Source organism: Meleagris gallopavo, chromosome 1, assembly GCF_000146605.3.
Source record: "Meleagris gallopavo isolate NT-WF06-2002-E0010 breed Aviagen turkey brand Nicholas breeding stock chromosome 1, Turkey_5.1, whole genome shotgun sequence".
Taxonomy (NCBI): domain Eukaryota; kingdom Metazoa; phylum Chordata; class Aves; order Galliformes; family Phasianidae; genus Meleagris; species Meleagris gallopavo.
In genome coordinates, this window is record NC_015011.2 from 39,297,959 (window position 1) to 39,314,687 (window position 16,729).

The 16,729-nt window shown below is 36.6% G+C and overlaps 1 protein-coding gene across 1 annotated transcript in view; it reads left to right on the forward strand.

The window, feature by feature from the left end:
* PTPRQ (protein tyrosine phosphatase receptor type Q) overlaps positions 1-16,729 on the forward strand; it is a 110,797-nt gene that overhangs the window by 40,448 nt on the left and 53,620 nt on the right. Inside the window, exons 26-32 of the mRNA XM_031553761.1 lie at positions 811-971; positions 2,535-2,680; positions 8,762-8,924; positions 9,406-9,696; positions 9,988-10,263; positions 11,185-11,336; positions 14,549-14,690. Coding sequence (XP_031409621.1) covers positions 811-971; positions 2,535-2,680; positions 8,762-8,924; positions 9,406-9,696; positions 9,988-10,263; positions 11,185-11,336; positions 14,549-14,690 — 1,331 coding nt within the window. The remainder of the gene's footprint in view (positions 1-810; positions 972-2,534; positions 2,681-8,761; positions 8,925-9,405; positions 9,697-9,987; positions 10,264-11,184; positions 11,337-14,548; positions 14,691-16,729) is intronic.

A 16,729-nucleotide genomic window follows, 5' to 3' on the forward strand; every position in this document is an offset into this window, starting at 1 on the left:
TATATTTTGAACTTGTCAAATTATAATTCCCCTATGAAATCCCATTAGAGGCACAGAGCATCCACTCATTCAAAATTGTATTCAGGATTGGAATGTTATCTAGCCTTTTCTGTGCTAGGTTTTCATAAAATATTAAATAACAGAATTTTAAAATTCAAGGTAGTTGTTCCTGTATCTTATTTTATTTTCTGATAATCATTTCATACCTATGCTAATACCAGTGTTTTATTAATGTTACATCTTATAGTCATTCTAGGCTGGTTTTGACCTGACTAGAGTTCCATTCTGATCCCCTGCTACATTCCACTAGAATTAACTCAGCACCAGCTAATTCCTGTTCCATATCATCTTCTATTATTCCATTTATAACTTCAGCCTTCTGACCAATTTCACAGAGTCACAGTAGGGCATGCTCCCTGCTATAATCTTTTTATATTTCGCTATTTCTGTCTAGGGAGACAGTTTAGTTATGCCCTAGTGTGTCCTTCCCAAGGATACCACACTTGATAGCAATTACAGGATGGATATGCTCCTCCTTGATATTCCGTATTATAATCTTCTCTGCTGATGTAATTTACATACAAGTTTCTGTTATGCTTTGTTTTGTTTCGTTTTTAAGTGAAATTAAGAGCTCTATTGAGATACAAAAGCACAGAAGTGAGCTTTTCAAATATTTGTGGCAGAATTCATCAAGATCTTCCTTAAAGCCTAAATTATATGTATTTGCCACAAGATAGCATTTTTCTATTTGACATCATATACCACAGTTGCATCCATGCATAACTAATTAATAAAATATCTTTTCTTCAGGAATAAAATGTCAAAAAGGAGTGTTAATGTAACAGAAACATCACTGGAGTTCACAGATCTGGAAAATAACTCTGAATATAGTGCATATGTAGCAGCAAGTACAAGATTTGGAGATGGCAACATAAAAAGTGATACTATAATATTCAGAACTTCTGAAGGAGGTAAGCTTATATATAATATGAATATTTGATTTCATTAGCCTTGATTTTCTGTCATTATAAAAATATTATAATATATTTTAATAACTTTAATAAGTTCTGATAGGAAAAATGCTCCTCAGAGTCTCTTTCACAATCTCATAGGGGTCTGAACGCAAAATGAAATCTGTGCAATGATTTACTTGTTTGTTTTCTTTTAACAATTTTCAAAATGGTAGATCACTTCTTTAAACGATCATATTGTATATAGTGCTGTGATTATTATTATTTTTTTTTTAGTTTCTTTAGCATTTCTGGTTTTCCCAACAAGCATATTGATACAGTGTAGTCCTATAGGCATAGTACACAGGCATATTTCAGATCTATCATACAGAGATAAAATTCTCAACAACTAGTAGCAGGACTAGTTCAAGTCAGAGTCATAGCTCAAAAGAGTTTTTAAAACACTGGGTTGTAGACTTTTCCCAGCCTTTGCTACTAATGCTGGTTTGGAAACATGAACTGATATTTTAGGGCAGGAGTAAGGTATGGATCTTGGAGTTCCCCTTCCAATTAATGTTTTCATATGTTACACAAAATAGAACAGCACAAAACAGAGGATCACCTACAGTGTTCAATGCTCTACTGCATTTGTGTGGAGTGCTTTCATATATGGCCAGAACTGTAGATGTAAATTCTTTTAAGCTGACGTAAGGAATTGATTTGAGCCTCCTACATCTCTATGCTACTGACAAGAACCATATTCCTTACCAGATAGGAGGAGATTCTAGTTGAAGAATATTTACATGATCCTTCCTGCATATTGAGTAGGATGAGGAAAGAGACAAGAACAGAAATGACCATATTGTCCAAACTTAAGTATCTGGTTAGCCTTCAAGAATTGTGAGCCTAAACTGTTTATAATTGTCAAAGAGAGAAAGAGGCTTTTAATTTAGGTTTTCTGTGGGTTCCACACCAATATGTGAAGCATCTTCTTCACAGTGAGAGGACGGAGCACTGCAACAGGCTGCCCAGGGAGGTTGTCGATTCTCCTTCTCTGAAAATATTCAAGACCATTCTGGATGCCTACCTGTGCAGCCTGGTGTAGGGAGCCTGTTTTGCAGGAGGATTGGACTCGGTGACCTCCAACCCTTTCACATATCTGTGATTCTGTGAAATCTTTTTTTTTTTTTTTCCCCTATTAACTCTATTTGGAGCTTAGAGACTTAACTTGGTCAACTTTTATGTTTATGAATTAAATAGTGTCAAAATTCTGTCACTAATTTGTGTGCATGCACAATGTAGGCTTTCCATGTGTGCAGACCAGTAAGTACAGGACAAATTCTATAAGACAAAAATTTCTGTGTGACTCTGCACCTAAATAAAACCACATCTGAAAAGTATGGCTTTAAAATGTTGTTTGCAGTTTCTATTTTACTTTATCATTTCCAGAAGCGGTTTTTATAACATATTCAGAAATACATTTAATTTGACACAGGATGTTGTCAAATCTGTAGTGGCTATTTCATGAGTACTAGAATATACAAAACCTTCTGTTAGGCATGCTAAAACTTAACATGTTTTCAGCTCCAGGTGATCCACCGAAAGATATTGTGTACAAAAACCTCACTTCCACATCGATAATGCTTTTCTGGTCTCCCCCTCAAAAGCCTAACGGAAATATACGGTACTATTCTGTTTATTTCAAAAACGATTCAGGAATATTTATACAGGTAAACTTCTTTTTATATTCTTCAGTTGTATAATTCAATAAAGTGTTCTAGTAATTATTTTGGTATACATAACTTATGTCAATTTTACAGTTATCAGTGTATTGTCTTTTCAAATTTTCTTTACCACAAGGCAGTTTTCTAACTTCCAAAGACAGAAGCACAACTTGTAATATTGTGTCTTGTGTTGTACATCTTACTGGACATTAAGCATGAGAAGAGTTATTTATGAAGCAAATAGGCCTCCTCTATTACTTTATAATGCAAAGCTTATCTACAGATATATGCACACATGTAATGCATATATAAACACAACACATATAATCAGAAGACCCACTGCACATCCTTGAGACTATCTTATTCTAATCTGTCAAGTTGAAGTAATTCCTGTAACAACTCTGTTTATACTTTTTAGTGCATTTTTGCACAGTACTGAAAATAAGAAGGTAATACTGTCAAATCAGAGAGCAGATTATTATTTCATATTTTTGTTACTCTCAGATAAATTACTGTTTAGTGTCTTGAAACCAAGATATTTGGAATCCTAGCATGAAGCATAAAAGGCAAATTTTATGTGATTATTCTTTGGTGATCTGGACATTCTCTTCTAGGTTTTGTGGGTTTTTTTTGTTGTTGTTGTTAATACTTTCATCCTTAATTATACATCATATTTATTAATTTTACATACAGCTTTTCTGCTCTCCTTTCTAAAAGTATGCTTTTATAGAGCAGAAATAAGTTTCCTTTACAGGTTTTGTTTTACAAACTTTATATACGGGGAAGAAAAAAAAAAAAAGGATTTTAATGTCATGAAGAGATTAATGCATGAAAAATTACCTGTGCTGCATAAGTTTATCCTCAAGACATGTGTAGTGTGAGGTATGCATGTGTTTGAGGATAACTAGAATAAAATTTCACAGATCTTAGAAATAACTATGGTTGAATCATTGCTGATGTGTTTCAGTGTTCACACATCTCTGGCTTCCCTGAAACTGTGTAGTTGCTAGACTCTGTCTGCATATTTTCTGATGCAAGCAGGACCATGCCATGAATTCACATTCTGATGAGGTTAAAATTAGGGCTACAGTTCAGAGTGTCAGCTTCTACTTGCACACAGTACTGGATCAACATCATTTTTCTTGGCCTAACAAATCCCTGGAGAAACTTTCACACCAGTTTGTTGCCTGAACAAACACATCCTATGAAATTTGTCTAATACTTGGACAACTAAAGGGATGTTAGAGGAGGTCTACAGCCTATTACCGTGTTTAGGAAGGTGGGACTCTGAGATGAAAAAGTAAGGTGAAGCTGATACAGTGAGACCTATTATCCTTCTGGATTTGCTGAGGACTCTGGAAATGAAGGATAGGGAAGATGGAGCACAGTACCATTTGCCAAACAAGGCAAGGGTCCAGTTTTGTTGTTGCATAAAGGAGTTGCGCAAGGGAAGGACAGTGGCATGGATAGAAGTTACTGCTGCGCTGTCTGATTATGTGCTTGTCAGCAGAAAGACAAGACACTGCCAGTAGCTGCACTTCTAGGTGTAGAAACCACTGTTTTCATCCTTTCAGCTTTACTTTTTAACTCATTCCACTATGGAAAATTACCAGAAGATAAATTTCAGATACTACTGCATCTGTCTCTTACTGCACTTGGAAGATCATCATTAATGTATCAAACTCTGGTCCACTCCTTATCTGTCTGTTCCCCTGAACTCCCTCTGCCATTCACATCCCTCCTGTTTGGCATGGCAACCATCATACCTACTGCTACTGTTCCTTGGCATTTCCATGGATGTAAGAAATTGAAACAGGAGAAAATAAACAACTTTTGCAAATTCGTCTCTGTCAGATACTTCATACTAAACTTTTACAACAGAGAAATGTGTGTGTGAAAGCCAGCGTGACTGGTGTATGTATAGAAGTCCTCACACATTTTTCAACTCCTTGGAGTATAAAGCACTTAATAAGAATAATATTGTTAAAAACAGGGAATTTGTAGTTGCAGAGTAAAGCACTTCATTTAGTAAAAAACAAATCAAAAGACCTGAGATTAAAAATGCTATTTACTTCTTGGAGTGATACAGAAAGTCACAGGAAAACTGCAGTTTCTTGTCCTAAAAAAGAAAAATTACAAAAGTTCATGGGCTAAAGAATAATGTCTAGTTTTTTGCTTTACAGATCTACATGAAAAATTGCATCATGGCTGTCCATTTAGAGGGGTTTCAATGCTCAGACCTGGGATTTAGACCAGAACAACAGAAGGAAAACTTAGTGATGGAGATTAGATTTGAGTACTTTGGTTGATGAGTGGGCAGCTTCAGTGGAATACTGACAGGATCTGAAAAAAAATTGTCAGAGAGGGAGGATTGATTGGTAGCCAAATACACTGATCATTATCAAGTGAAGGTAAAGATTTCCAGAAATACAGTGAGGTGAAGTGGTAATCTGTGGTAATAACTTGAATGCTTTCCAGGCAGCATTGCTAGCAGGTAACAGAAAAAACGATCCCTAGCTCCAGGCTAGATTCAAGTTCAGCCAGATCTTTCAGATTCTGCTGTCATGAGTCTAAGGAAATTGCTACTTTTTGTTTTCTGTTCCTGGCTCTGCACCAGTGTGGTAAAGAGATGACACATTCTGACCAAGGGCAACTCCTGCACTGTTGCTCTTGTTCTTGCCACTGCTATGTCATGCTGTTGGATTCCTACAGTTAAAGCTTTCACAGTTTGAAACAGCAGCTTTTCAAATTTTGTTCAGTGGTTCCTTGTGTGATGCTTCAAGAAGTCAAACTACCCACGTTCTCAGTCTTACCATGGAAGTAAGTGAAATAATCAATGGAAGCAATTGTCTTGTTGCTACATAATGATCCATATGCAACATTATTGACTTGAACAAACTATTCTATTCGATCTCTCTACACTTGTGTTTTGATTGGAAAGAAAGTGAGAAAGGTGCAAGTTTCTAATAAAAATTTATGCTTGGACACATGACAGCTGTCCTGCTCCAGACCAGGCAGGAGAACCAGAAGCTAAGCAGAGGAAAAAAATAAAAAAAACGCTGCTCTTCTAATGGAATATTAGACCCCACATCATTCAACTGGAACATGACTGGATGCAGTTCAGAGTGGAATTTGGCTTGATTCACCAGGGTTGCAAGCAATGTGCTGTATTAACACGCAACTTCTTTCTCTTGCCGGTATGACCAGTGGGGGAAAAAGGAAAATGCTCTAAAGTACAACATGGATTTTTGAAAAGCTGGTCTCAGAACAGTACAGATCACAAGAAGCAAGATAGCAAACAGTGTGTTTTATATTTCTTGAGGGATGGCTTGGATTAAGCCTCAAAGTATTACTACTCACCTGATATCAGAGTAATGTGAGATTCTAACTTAAAATAACAATACGGTACAATGAACCTAAAGAAAAACAGTGGGAAAAGGTCAAGAGTGAAGAAGAGCAATGCTGTATTGTCTGAATAGAACTAATTACAGCCAATGGAAATTTCTGCTGCTGCCTAGGGTGAAGAAGATACTACTTTCTGCTGACACTTTCATGGCCTGTATTGCTTACATGTAGCTGCTTTTAATAATCTGATACTTCGCTATGTCAAAACTTCTTTCATGTATGGATGAAGAAGGGGATAGAAGGAAGAATTTCTTCAGCTGTAGCCAAAGATCCTAAGCTGTTTGCTTTCATCTGCAGCCACAGTTAATTGTAAAACTTCCTATAGTGTCCTGTCCCCAGGGTACAATTAGTACAAGTTTCATCTTTTCTCAGTTTGTACCCACACAGCTCTTCCTGTTCAACCTTTACTCTTCATTATGAGTTCTTTTCTAATACTCTGTCATACTGGAAGTTTGAGGTATTCCCCAGTTATCATTCCTTGGGCTCCTTGTATTAATGGGACTCTCTCTTTAAAAAGCTTTTTGTTGAACCACCAAAACCCCTGTTGTTAAAGCATTCACATTAGTTCACCACATGCCAAACTGACAGGCAGCTGGCTAAATTGTAAAGGTATGCCTTTTAAAGTAAGAGTTGGATTTTCAGCTGTTCATATTAGTAAACTCACGATAAATATAAACTCAAAATTTCATGTGGTACCTTTAACAAATTTAGCTTGAAAACTCGGAAATATTTTAAGTCCTTTTTTGATCATATTACATGTTATTACTATTCAGTTATTACTGTCAGTTACTAAGTATTGCTCATAGTAGAAATATACAACAGTAGGAATAACAGGAGGGTAGCAGGATGATGCATCTCGTTCCAAAGACATTTTCTGTCATGCTGTGCTTGAGCATCAGATTGTTTAATTAAATCCCTTAGAATTTGATCCTTAGTTTCCTGCATCTTCCTCTGCCTGAGCATAAAGAAAACTCTTCCCAATCTTTTTCAGTTATTTACATGAAGACAGTGTTATCTTCCATCTATATTTAGATGAAAGTCATATATAAAGGTAGAATTTCTTTGTATTTTGCCTGATGTTGACCTAACCTGATCTTTCATAAAATCCTCTCCATGTGTTTTAAGTCTGCCAGTAGGAACGGATATAGAAATCTGTACTGTCAATTTGTGCAGCTTCTGTTCTGTATTCATAACAAAAACTTACATTTTCATCACTCAGTGAACTGCTTACTCACTATGGATGAGTGCTAGTAACTGTTGGCAAAATTATGTCTTCCGATACAGGAGTGAATATCTCAAGGAAATCAAAGAGTATTACCTGTTTATGTTTGTTTTTGTTTTGTTTTCCTACAGAAATAGCGTAATTTTGCCTGTCCAAAAATTAATAAAGGTCATGTTATATTATATATAAATCAATAGAATTTGCAGGCAGACAAAGAAATTGTGTACCAAACAGTCAGCTTTTAGCAGAGAATATTTCTTCAATAGGAACTTTCCTCAAAAGAAATATAGCCTAATTTTATTACATGGTTTTAATATGCCTTTCTTTATGCACAGTATTTCTGAATATGCAAACATTATTGTCATCTTAACTGCTGATGCCATCTGCTCAATGGGACAGCGTGGTTGCTTGAGAGGAATTACATTGATATTTCAAAGCTGGAGCAAAGCTTTAACTTCGTACCCCTACACAGGATCTGAATATCCTTATCGGGTGCATGACCACTCTACAGTTTTCAAATGCTAAGCCAAACCACTGTGGGGTCTTTGATTGAGGTTTCTTTAAAACAATTAAGATGTGACAGATTTTGTTATAAGGTATAGCTGACCTTACACAAATAATCTGAATTATTTTTTTCTTTCCAGTTTCCAAAATAGTTCATTCGAAAACAGTCTCATAATATCTGATCTGAAGCAGTAACCTATTGCAACAGTCATAGCTTTGGTGAAATTTTGTATGTACTTTGAAAGAAAGTAGGATTTGGTTCTCATGCGGTTATGATAGCAAATAACTGCACAAGGAAAAGAATTCTGTTAGTCCCTTCAGTTCAACACAATCCACTGGAGATGGTTGTTTGCATTAGAAATAATGTCTTGTTATAAATGATAAGCATAACTAACCAAAGGAACCATTTATCAGGTGTTATAGTAAGATCTCTGCTCCAGGAAACTTTTAGTTCAAAATTAAAAGGGCAGTTTTATGTAACCTCTATTTACAATAGGAATAAAGTGAGGGAAGTGCTTTGGTTTACTTTATACAGATCAGACAAGACAATCACATGTGCTCATGTAATCTATGACCAATTGAACAATTATCAGATTTTTTTTTTGTTGTTTACCTGTTGCAATATGAATAAATTCTCTGAAATATTACAGATTTAATATGATTACAAAAAAATAAAAAAAAAGTGGATTGATATTCAATTACTACAAACAATAGGAAGAGTCAATTTGGTATACTATGTTGCTTAGCAGGAGTAATACTCGATATCTTTGAATAAATAACTTGCATATTTCCATAAAAATTGGAACTTATTTGTAGTCAAAGTATAGATTTACTTCCCCTGAATAGTATGGTGAATCATCTCTCTCGGTAATGATGGCTAAATGGAAAGCTACAAAAATAAATCAATGAATAAATAACATTAATTTTCAGTGATAACACATTTCTTTTTCCTTCAGAATTTCACAAGTCATGATAATGACAGCAGTGTCAATATGTCATCTGCAGTTTTGGATGATTTGGCCAAATACAGCCATTATACTCTATGGTTAACTGCAAGTACAGCTTTTGGAGATGGAAACAAAACCAGTGAAATAATAGATGTGTATACAGATCAGGATAGTAAGTGAATAACTTCTTAATGTTACAGTGTATATCAGTGCTTCTACTCATTCAATATTCACTCATTTTAAAATGATTTTACCTTTAAGATGGAAAAGTTAAAATAAAAAAAATACCAGTAAATCATATTTTAAAATTTTCCTTAGCTCAGAAGACATTTTGATTTGAGTCTTTGCTTTGTAACACAGCAAATGTAGTTCAGAAGCTCCTTTTTTGGATGCAATCAATAAGAAAATTATCTTAAACCATCATTAAGGCTCTTTAATTAGTCAAATGTAACAGAGATGGTTATACATATATGCTATGAAAATAATTTGCTTTTGATAGTAAAAAATAAATAATTTTAAGAAGTTTTACAAGATATTTAGTGTTTTACAAATGAGATTTACAAATAATCATACTTTGGGCATGTATTTCTGTATTGGTTTTGGGTTGTTTATTGCTGTAATCCACACATTTATTTTTTGTTTTTCTCTCCCAGTCCCAGATGGTCCTGTTGAAAATCTGGTCTATCAAAACATTTCCTCATCTTCTGTAAATGTAAGCTGGCTTCCGCCATCCCAGCCAAATGGTTTAGTCTTCTTTCATGTTTCTCTAAGTTTATTACAGTTGGGAACCAATAAGATATTGTCTTTTCTTACTTACAATACAAGCATCATTTTTGACAATCTGGAGAAATACACTGATTACATTCTGAAAATCACACCGACTACTGATAAAGGATCTTCTGAACTGCATGCTCTAAGTCTGCATATAAGAACTGATGAAGATGGTAAGTTTAAGAATAGTTTTTATTCATTCCTAAAGAAATTTGGAAAATAAATAGTTTTCGAAATGAAAAACAAAGTTTATCTTTCTCATTTTATTTAAAACTTCATTGTTTGCAAAATGGCAACCAACTGCTGCACATTTCTCTGTTGAGCCCATGAGATTGTATTTTACTCAGAACAAAACTTTAACCAAAATTAAACTATCTAATCTAGCTGAAACACGTTTTTCATTATAACTCATATTTTTTTCTGAGGTTATCCTTTTTTATTCTCTTTCTTATTTCTTTTTGTAGTCCCAGAATCAGCACCTATAATCAAAACATTTTCAAATCTCTCAACTACCTCAGTTATGCTTTCATGGGATCCTCCTGTTAAGCCAAGTGGTATTATAATAAGCTATGATTTAAATTTGTTTGGGTCAGAAAAGAATGTTTCATTCTCTACCACCAATAATTTTATCATCTTGGAAGACCTTGTACCATCCACGTTATACAGTATTTACACAGCTGCCAGAACAATAAAAGGATCTGGTCCATCTTCTGTGCTTCATTTCTACACGGATGAGTCAGGTAAGCAAATGCAATTGTAACCAACATTGAAATTTTGGCTGTATGTTATTGCATCTGACTTAAATCTTAATCCCACATCGAAAGAGCTGAGATGAAAGATTAATTTTCCCATGTCTTGTGTGAAGAGCTTTCAGAAGAAAGAAACACTACAAGAGAAATCTTTTCTGAGCTCTCCTGCCATCACAGTGTGCCAAAGGAGGTCATGTTCTGCATAGAATTACGAAAGTAACTTCATGGAGGAACATCTTTTGCTTCCAGAATGTATTAGAGTTGATCAAGTGTCAAGGAACTTGAAGAAAGCAACTTCATCTCTCCTTTGTGCATAATTGAAAAATTATAAAACATGGAAATATTTCTGACATTCTTTCAGGTGTCCTTTACATGGACTTCCTCTCACCTTTGTGGTAAATGATCTATCTTGTAGGTATATGTATGGCTGTAGGAAGACAAATATATTTCATTCCAAGAATAAATACTATGACTTTTGTTAAATGTCTCAGTTCTTTCAATGGGCCTGTTTAAGTGATAAATAGTTTTTTTTAGATATCTGAGAAGATCCCTTGCTGACTAAACATATTCCTGGTTAATGGAATCTCCCTCAGCAATTCCAGAGACTTAGGATACAAGAGAAGTGTCTGTGCTGTTAAGCTTATAAGTTGCAGAAATCATCCCTGTCTGCCTACTGTGCAGTTTTTTGCAGTCCCCATGGGAAATGAAGTGCTGTCATGACCCCAGTTTCTTCCATGGTCCTTGTTTCAGGCCAAAAAGAAATAAAAGTACATAAATAGGAATGAAGAGCCGATCTGTTGAGTTCAGATACAAATGGTAACAAACATTCATATGTTCTGCTGCTTCTCTGAAGCATTTGGTTTTGCCTGGAATATTTGTAACTTGGATCTAAAGAGCATTTCTCTTTTGCAGTGCCATTAGCTCCACCCCAGAATTTGACCATTACCAACTACACTGCAGATTCTGTGTGGCTAAAATGGGATCCAAGTCCTCAGCCAAATGGTGTTATTACAAGATATAATCTAAAGATTTATCAAAACGACACTGAAAAAATATTTTATCAGGTATGTTTGTAATACTTGTTTTCAATTTCTTTGCCAGATAAAGTCTTCTTCCAATCTTTTACAAACAAAATTTATGACAAATACTTTAAAGGTCTCTTCTGCTCCTACAGTTAGGGAACTTCTATACCCTCCCACCATGCGTATAACTCAGATTTTAAAATTTTATAGTAAAATGTATTTACATCTTAATTTGCTTTCAGTATCTAATATTTCATTAATTGCAAGCTTTATTAATCTTTAGTTCATGTTTCCTTTTAAGTTTAATGTTAGAAAATGACAGAAGTGACTTATTTTGTGGCTGCCTGTGCTCAGCTATTTTGTATCTGTGGGCTTCCATCATTCAAAAAGAATAAAAGAAATTCCTCACCATCTTGAAAAAAAAATGGTTAAAACTTGTTTAGAGGTTTTCATTTGTTTATTTTTACAGAATAACAGGATAAAACTTAACTGCAATAGATGTTATGAAATTGAGTATAGAAATTGATCAAGCATTTATGTCTGGTTCCTTGAATGGTTAGCAAGCTGAGACCAAGATTGCATCTCAGGCTTAGAAACTGTACAGTGTTCACAAGAGACACAGGTAAAAGCTAGAGTGAAAAGACATTGCTGCAGTCAGCTATAAGTTTGAGACAGTGTAAGGTCTGCTGTGAGACTGTGAAGAGAATCTCCCTCAGCAATTCCAGAGACTTAGGATACAAGAGAAATGTTTGTGCTGTTAAGCTTATGAATTGCAGAAATCATTCCTTGTCTGCCTACTGTGCAGTCTTTTGCAGTCCCCATGGGAAATGAAGTGCTGTCATGGCCTCAGTTTCTTCCATGGTCCTTGGAGGAACAGAGATACCATGCAGACACAACAGATGCCTTTGGAATCACATTCTCTGAGAGATCATGAAGTCCCCCAAAGGTTATTCTCCACTGGCTCTCTGAGGCAGACTCCAATCCAAATAAATTACAGAAACTGCATCAGTATTTGAATGAAAATGCCATGCCCCACATTTGTTTGTGTCCAAGAAACCAGATTTTGGTTGTAGTAATGAGAAAGACAGCAAGCAATTCATTTAGAAATACTGTAGTTAGGCACCATAATTCTCTAATAACGTGAATCCTACAAAATTTTCACCAGATTTTAGAATCACAGAATATCCTGAGTTGGAAGAGAGCCATAAGGACCATGGAGTTCAACTCCTGACTCCACACAGGACCACTCAAAAATCAGACCATATGTCTGAGAGCATTGTCCTCATGCTTCTTGAACTCTGGCAAACTTGGTGGCATGACCCTGGGGAGGCTGTTTCAGTGCCGCCCTCTGGAGAGGAATGTTTTCTTAATATGCTACCTGCCCCTCCACCTGACAAAGCTCCATGCCATTCTCTCACATCCTGTTACTATCACCAAAGAGCACCTGCCCCTCTGCTTCCCTTATGAGGAGCTGTAGACTGTGATGAGGTCTCCCTTCTGTCTCCTCCAGGTTGAACACACTGAGGGACTTCAGCTGCTCCTCATACATCTCCCCTTCACCATCTTTATAATGCTTTTTTTTTTTCTTGCTGAAGTTCAGATCTCTTCCTGGTGCTTTTGGAGTCCTTTCAAAATACGCACAAAATATGGCATAAGTGTGTGTGGTGTCCCCCATAAGATCCTCATAGAGAAGTTGTCAATGTAAGAGCTGGATGAGCAGACAGTGAGTTGGATTGAAAACTGGCTGAATGCCCAGAAGACAGTAATCAGTATTACAGAGTCTCAGAGACCAGTAGCTAGCAAAGTATTCCAGGGGTCAGTACTGGGTCCAGTCCTATTTAACATCTTCATTGATTATCTGAATGAAGGGGTAGAGTGCAGCACCAGTAAATTTGCAGATGACTTGAAATGGGGGGACTGGCTGACTCGTGACAGAGCTGTGCTGCTATCTATAGAGCCCTTGACAGTTTGGAGAGGGGGCTGACAGGAATCTCATGGGGCTCAGCAAAGAAGAAATGCAGAATCCTGCAGCTGGGAAAGAACAATCCCAAGCATCAGGACTTGCTGGGAGTCAGCCTGATGGAAAGCAGCTTTGCAGAAAAGGACCTGGGGTCCTGGTGGGCACAGAGTTGAACGTGAGCCAGCAGCACACCCTTGCTGCTTAGCAGGCTGATGGTATTCTTGGGAAAAGTGTCACCAGCACACCAAGAGAGGTGGTCCTTCTGCTCTACTCAGTGCTGGTGAGGCCATAACTGGAGCACTGTCTCCAGTTCTGGGCCTCCCATTACAAGTGGGGCATGAAGGCATGAATATTTTGGGAAGAGTATAGTGGAGGGCCACAAAGATGGTAAAGAGACTGGAGCACTTCTCCTATGAGGAGAGGCTGAGACAGCTTGGACTATTCAGTCTAGAGAACAGGAGTATTAGTGAGGACATTACTAATGTGTATAAATACCTGGAGAGAGGATACAAAGAGAACAGAGCCAGACTTTTTTCATTGGTGCCCACTGATAGGATAAGAGAAAATGGGTACAAACTGGTTCTGTCTAAATCTCAGGAAGCACTTCTGTGCCATGCGGGTGACATAGCACTGGCACAGGCTGCCCAGAGAGGCTGTGGGGTCTCCTCCTTGGAGATTTTCAAAAGTTGCCTGGGCATGGGCCTGGACACCCGGCTCTGGGTTTCCCTGCTTAAGCAGGGGTTGGAGTAGATTGCCTTCAAAGATCTCTTCCAACTCTAACCATTCTGTGACTCTAAAGAACTGCTACCAGCAACTGTACTGTGTTTTTTAGCTCTTCATCAAACTCGGTTGAGACTCAGGTAAATTGAGGGAAATGTGAAGCTATGACTCATGACTTCTTTCACTGAAGACGTGTACTAAGGAAGTAGGTGGTTGATAGAGAATTTGACAGAGAGAAGGTGGTGTAGAGGTAGCGAGAGTTCTCAGTATTGGGAAAAAAAAAGGCATATGTGGAGTTAATCTATTCTAAAAATGCTATGGTAATTATGATGCCATCCTTTGGCATATCTTTCTTACAAGCCACAGTGAAAGAGGGAGAGAAAGGAAAGGAAGAATTTGACCCTGCATTCCTTTCAGTTGAGCTCAGGAACTACTTTGTCTGACTGAAAGCTACTGAGAGAAGAGGCAAGACTATAGCTCTAAATTTTCTCTTCATTTCAGTGGGTTCAAGACAAGGCCCATAATATTCAGAAAGATTAAGTGTGTACTAATAATTTTTCCTTTGTTTTTAAAGAATATTTCAGGTTCAAACAATGAGGCAAAGCTCGATGGATTAAAACCATTCAGCACTTATTTTATCAGTGTCTCTGCATTTACCAAACTTGGGAACGGCAATCAGTTCAGTAATGCTGTCCAGTTTACAACAATGGAATCAGGTTAGACATGGCTTTTTGTAAGCTACCATTTTGTTTATGTAGATTTTCAGCAGTCTTCCCCTGCTCTCCAGAGAAAGTGTAACACGACACTATCTCATTATCTTCTGCTTCTGTAACACCAATTCACATTCCTATTGTACCGGATAGACTGGGTTTGAAGTTTGATGTCAGAAGTGTAGAATTAAAAATGTTCTAATTGAAATGAGAAGCTTATATGGTTACTATAAATCTTTTAATAGCATCACAGATAAAGGGAGGGAAATCAGATAGATATCAGACTTTGCAGATCAAAACAATAATTCAGATCCTTGTGAAAATAACTGACTGGACAAAAGATTGGCAAAAGAACTGGAATATCTTTTAAGAAAATGTAATTTTTTAAAAACATATTTGATCCTTTATTTTAGGAAAGAAAACCAGTTTAAATTAAATATAATAATTTGTTAGGTCTTATTCTTCTTGACATCTAGGGAGGTCAATGCAATATAACTGATTTAGTTCATTAATTATGTATAGTTTTGACACGTGCCCTCTACACATCTCGAAGTTGTAGGTTGTTTCAAAACGAAAAATTATGTAGTGTGGAAAAGAATATTTAACATCTGCTAAAGAGAGACCTGGAGCTCTGTGAATGTGTGAAGCTGACTTTTGGGCGAAATTGCAACTCTTTGTTGCAGTCCCCAGGCTGTTCTGCTCTACGAGGGATGTCTAGGCTACTAGCATGGATAGAAGTCCGTGTCTGAACTACCAGGTTCCCTTACATAGAGAGCAAAGGGAGCATAGGAAGTAGCAAAACATTCCATATGTTGACTGCAATTTTTCAAGGTTATACTTCCAGCGAAATATTCTTTCCAGAGCTGATATGACAGCAGTTCTGGAAAAAAATATGTGCTTTACTGTATCCAGTGCTTAGAACACAAAGAGAAATCTGGACCATCAATGAACTGGATCAAGTTGGAAGTTGGATCCCTGCATCTGGAAAGTGTCCTGCCAAAAAGTCAGTCACCCTTCAGTTGAATCATTCAAGAGTTCATTTTCCCAGTACTTTCTCCAGAAATGCTGGAGGTTCATTGCCCACAGGAGTGTGGTCTAGTCATTTTTCTTGTTCTTTTTTTTATTTATTATTTTTATTTTATTTTTTATGATTAAGTAGCTGTAAGACTGTTTTCTTTCCCTCCATCCCAGGTTCTGGGCAACTCTTTGTTCAGTTCTTTACTGAGTTCATCTAATGGTACATTCTCTAGTCTTTATTAAACATGCCAGTAAATCTTTCTTCTTCGGATATTGCTTTTTTTTTTTTTCTTTCCCCCGAGTGTTCTTTAACCTCTGAAAAGAAAATTAATCATTTTAAAGAAATTCATCTAACTTTATGCAGTGATGATAGTGCTCCCCTCTATTTCTAGTTCTACAGTAACAGTTCCCGGACATGTTCCAGCAGAGGAAGTATGCTTATTATGTATTCATTTTCTCTTAGCTTGTAAAGCCAGAAATTTGGCCTTTTCCAAGATACTTTAATTCTTTGTTCTGTTTAATGAATCGTTCACATCTAAATGCTTTATTTTCAGCATGAGTATAGTATGTGCTACCTTTTCTTCAGTTTTTATGAACACTTTCTCCTGCTGAGACCAGCAAGAAGGTGAGGAACAATGAGGCAATAGCACTGTTAGGACAGCTCTGAAACCTGTCTAGTGACTTCTGTGCAAATCATCGCTCAGCTGAAAGGAGGGATATGATACAGCGCCTTAAAAAGAAAAAAACGACAAATCAAAGCTGAAATAAATAAGAATTTTCTGCTGTTGAAGCTGTTGCAGAGTATATGAATTTAACACTTCTGTGTATGTTCTACTACAATTCTATTACTAAAATAGGGAAATATGAGAAGTGAAGTTAAAACTGGAGCATGCAACTAGGAAAAAGCCAGATAGGTAGCCTCTCCTACGTCAGGTCACTGGCAGAGAGATTCTTTTTGTTCTCTCAACCTGTTTTGCTTATGGTATCTATTTGTATGTCACTGGAATATTTCACCTTCTCTCTGAATA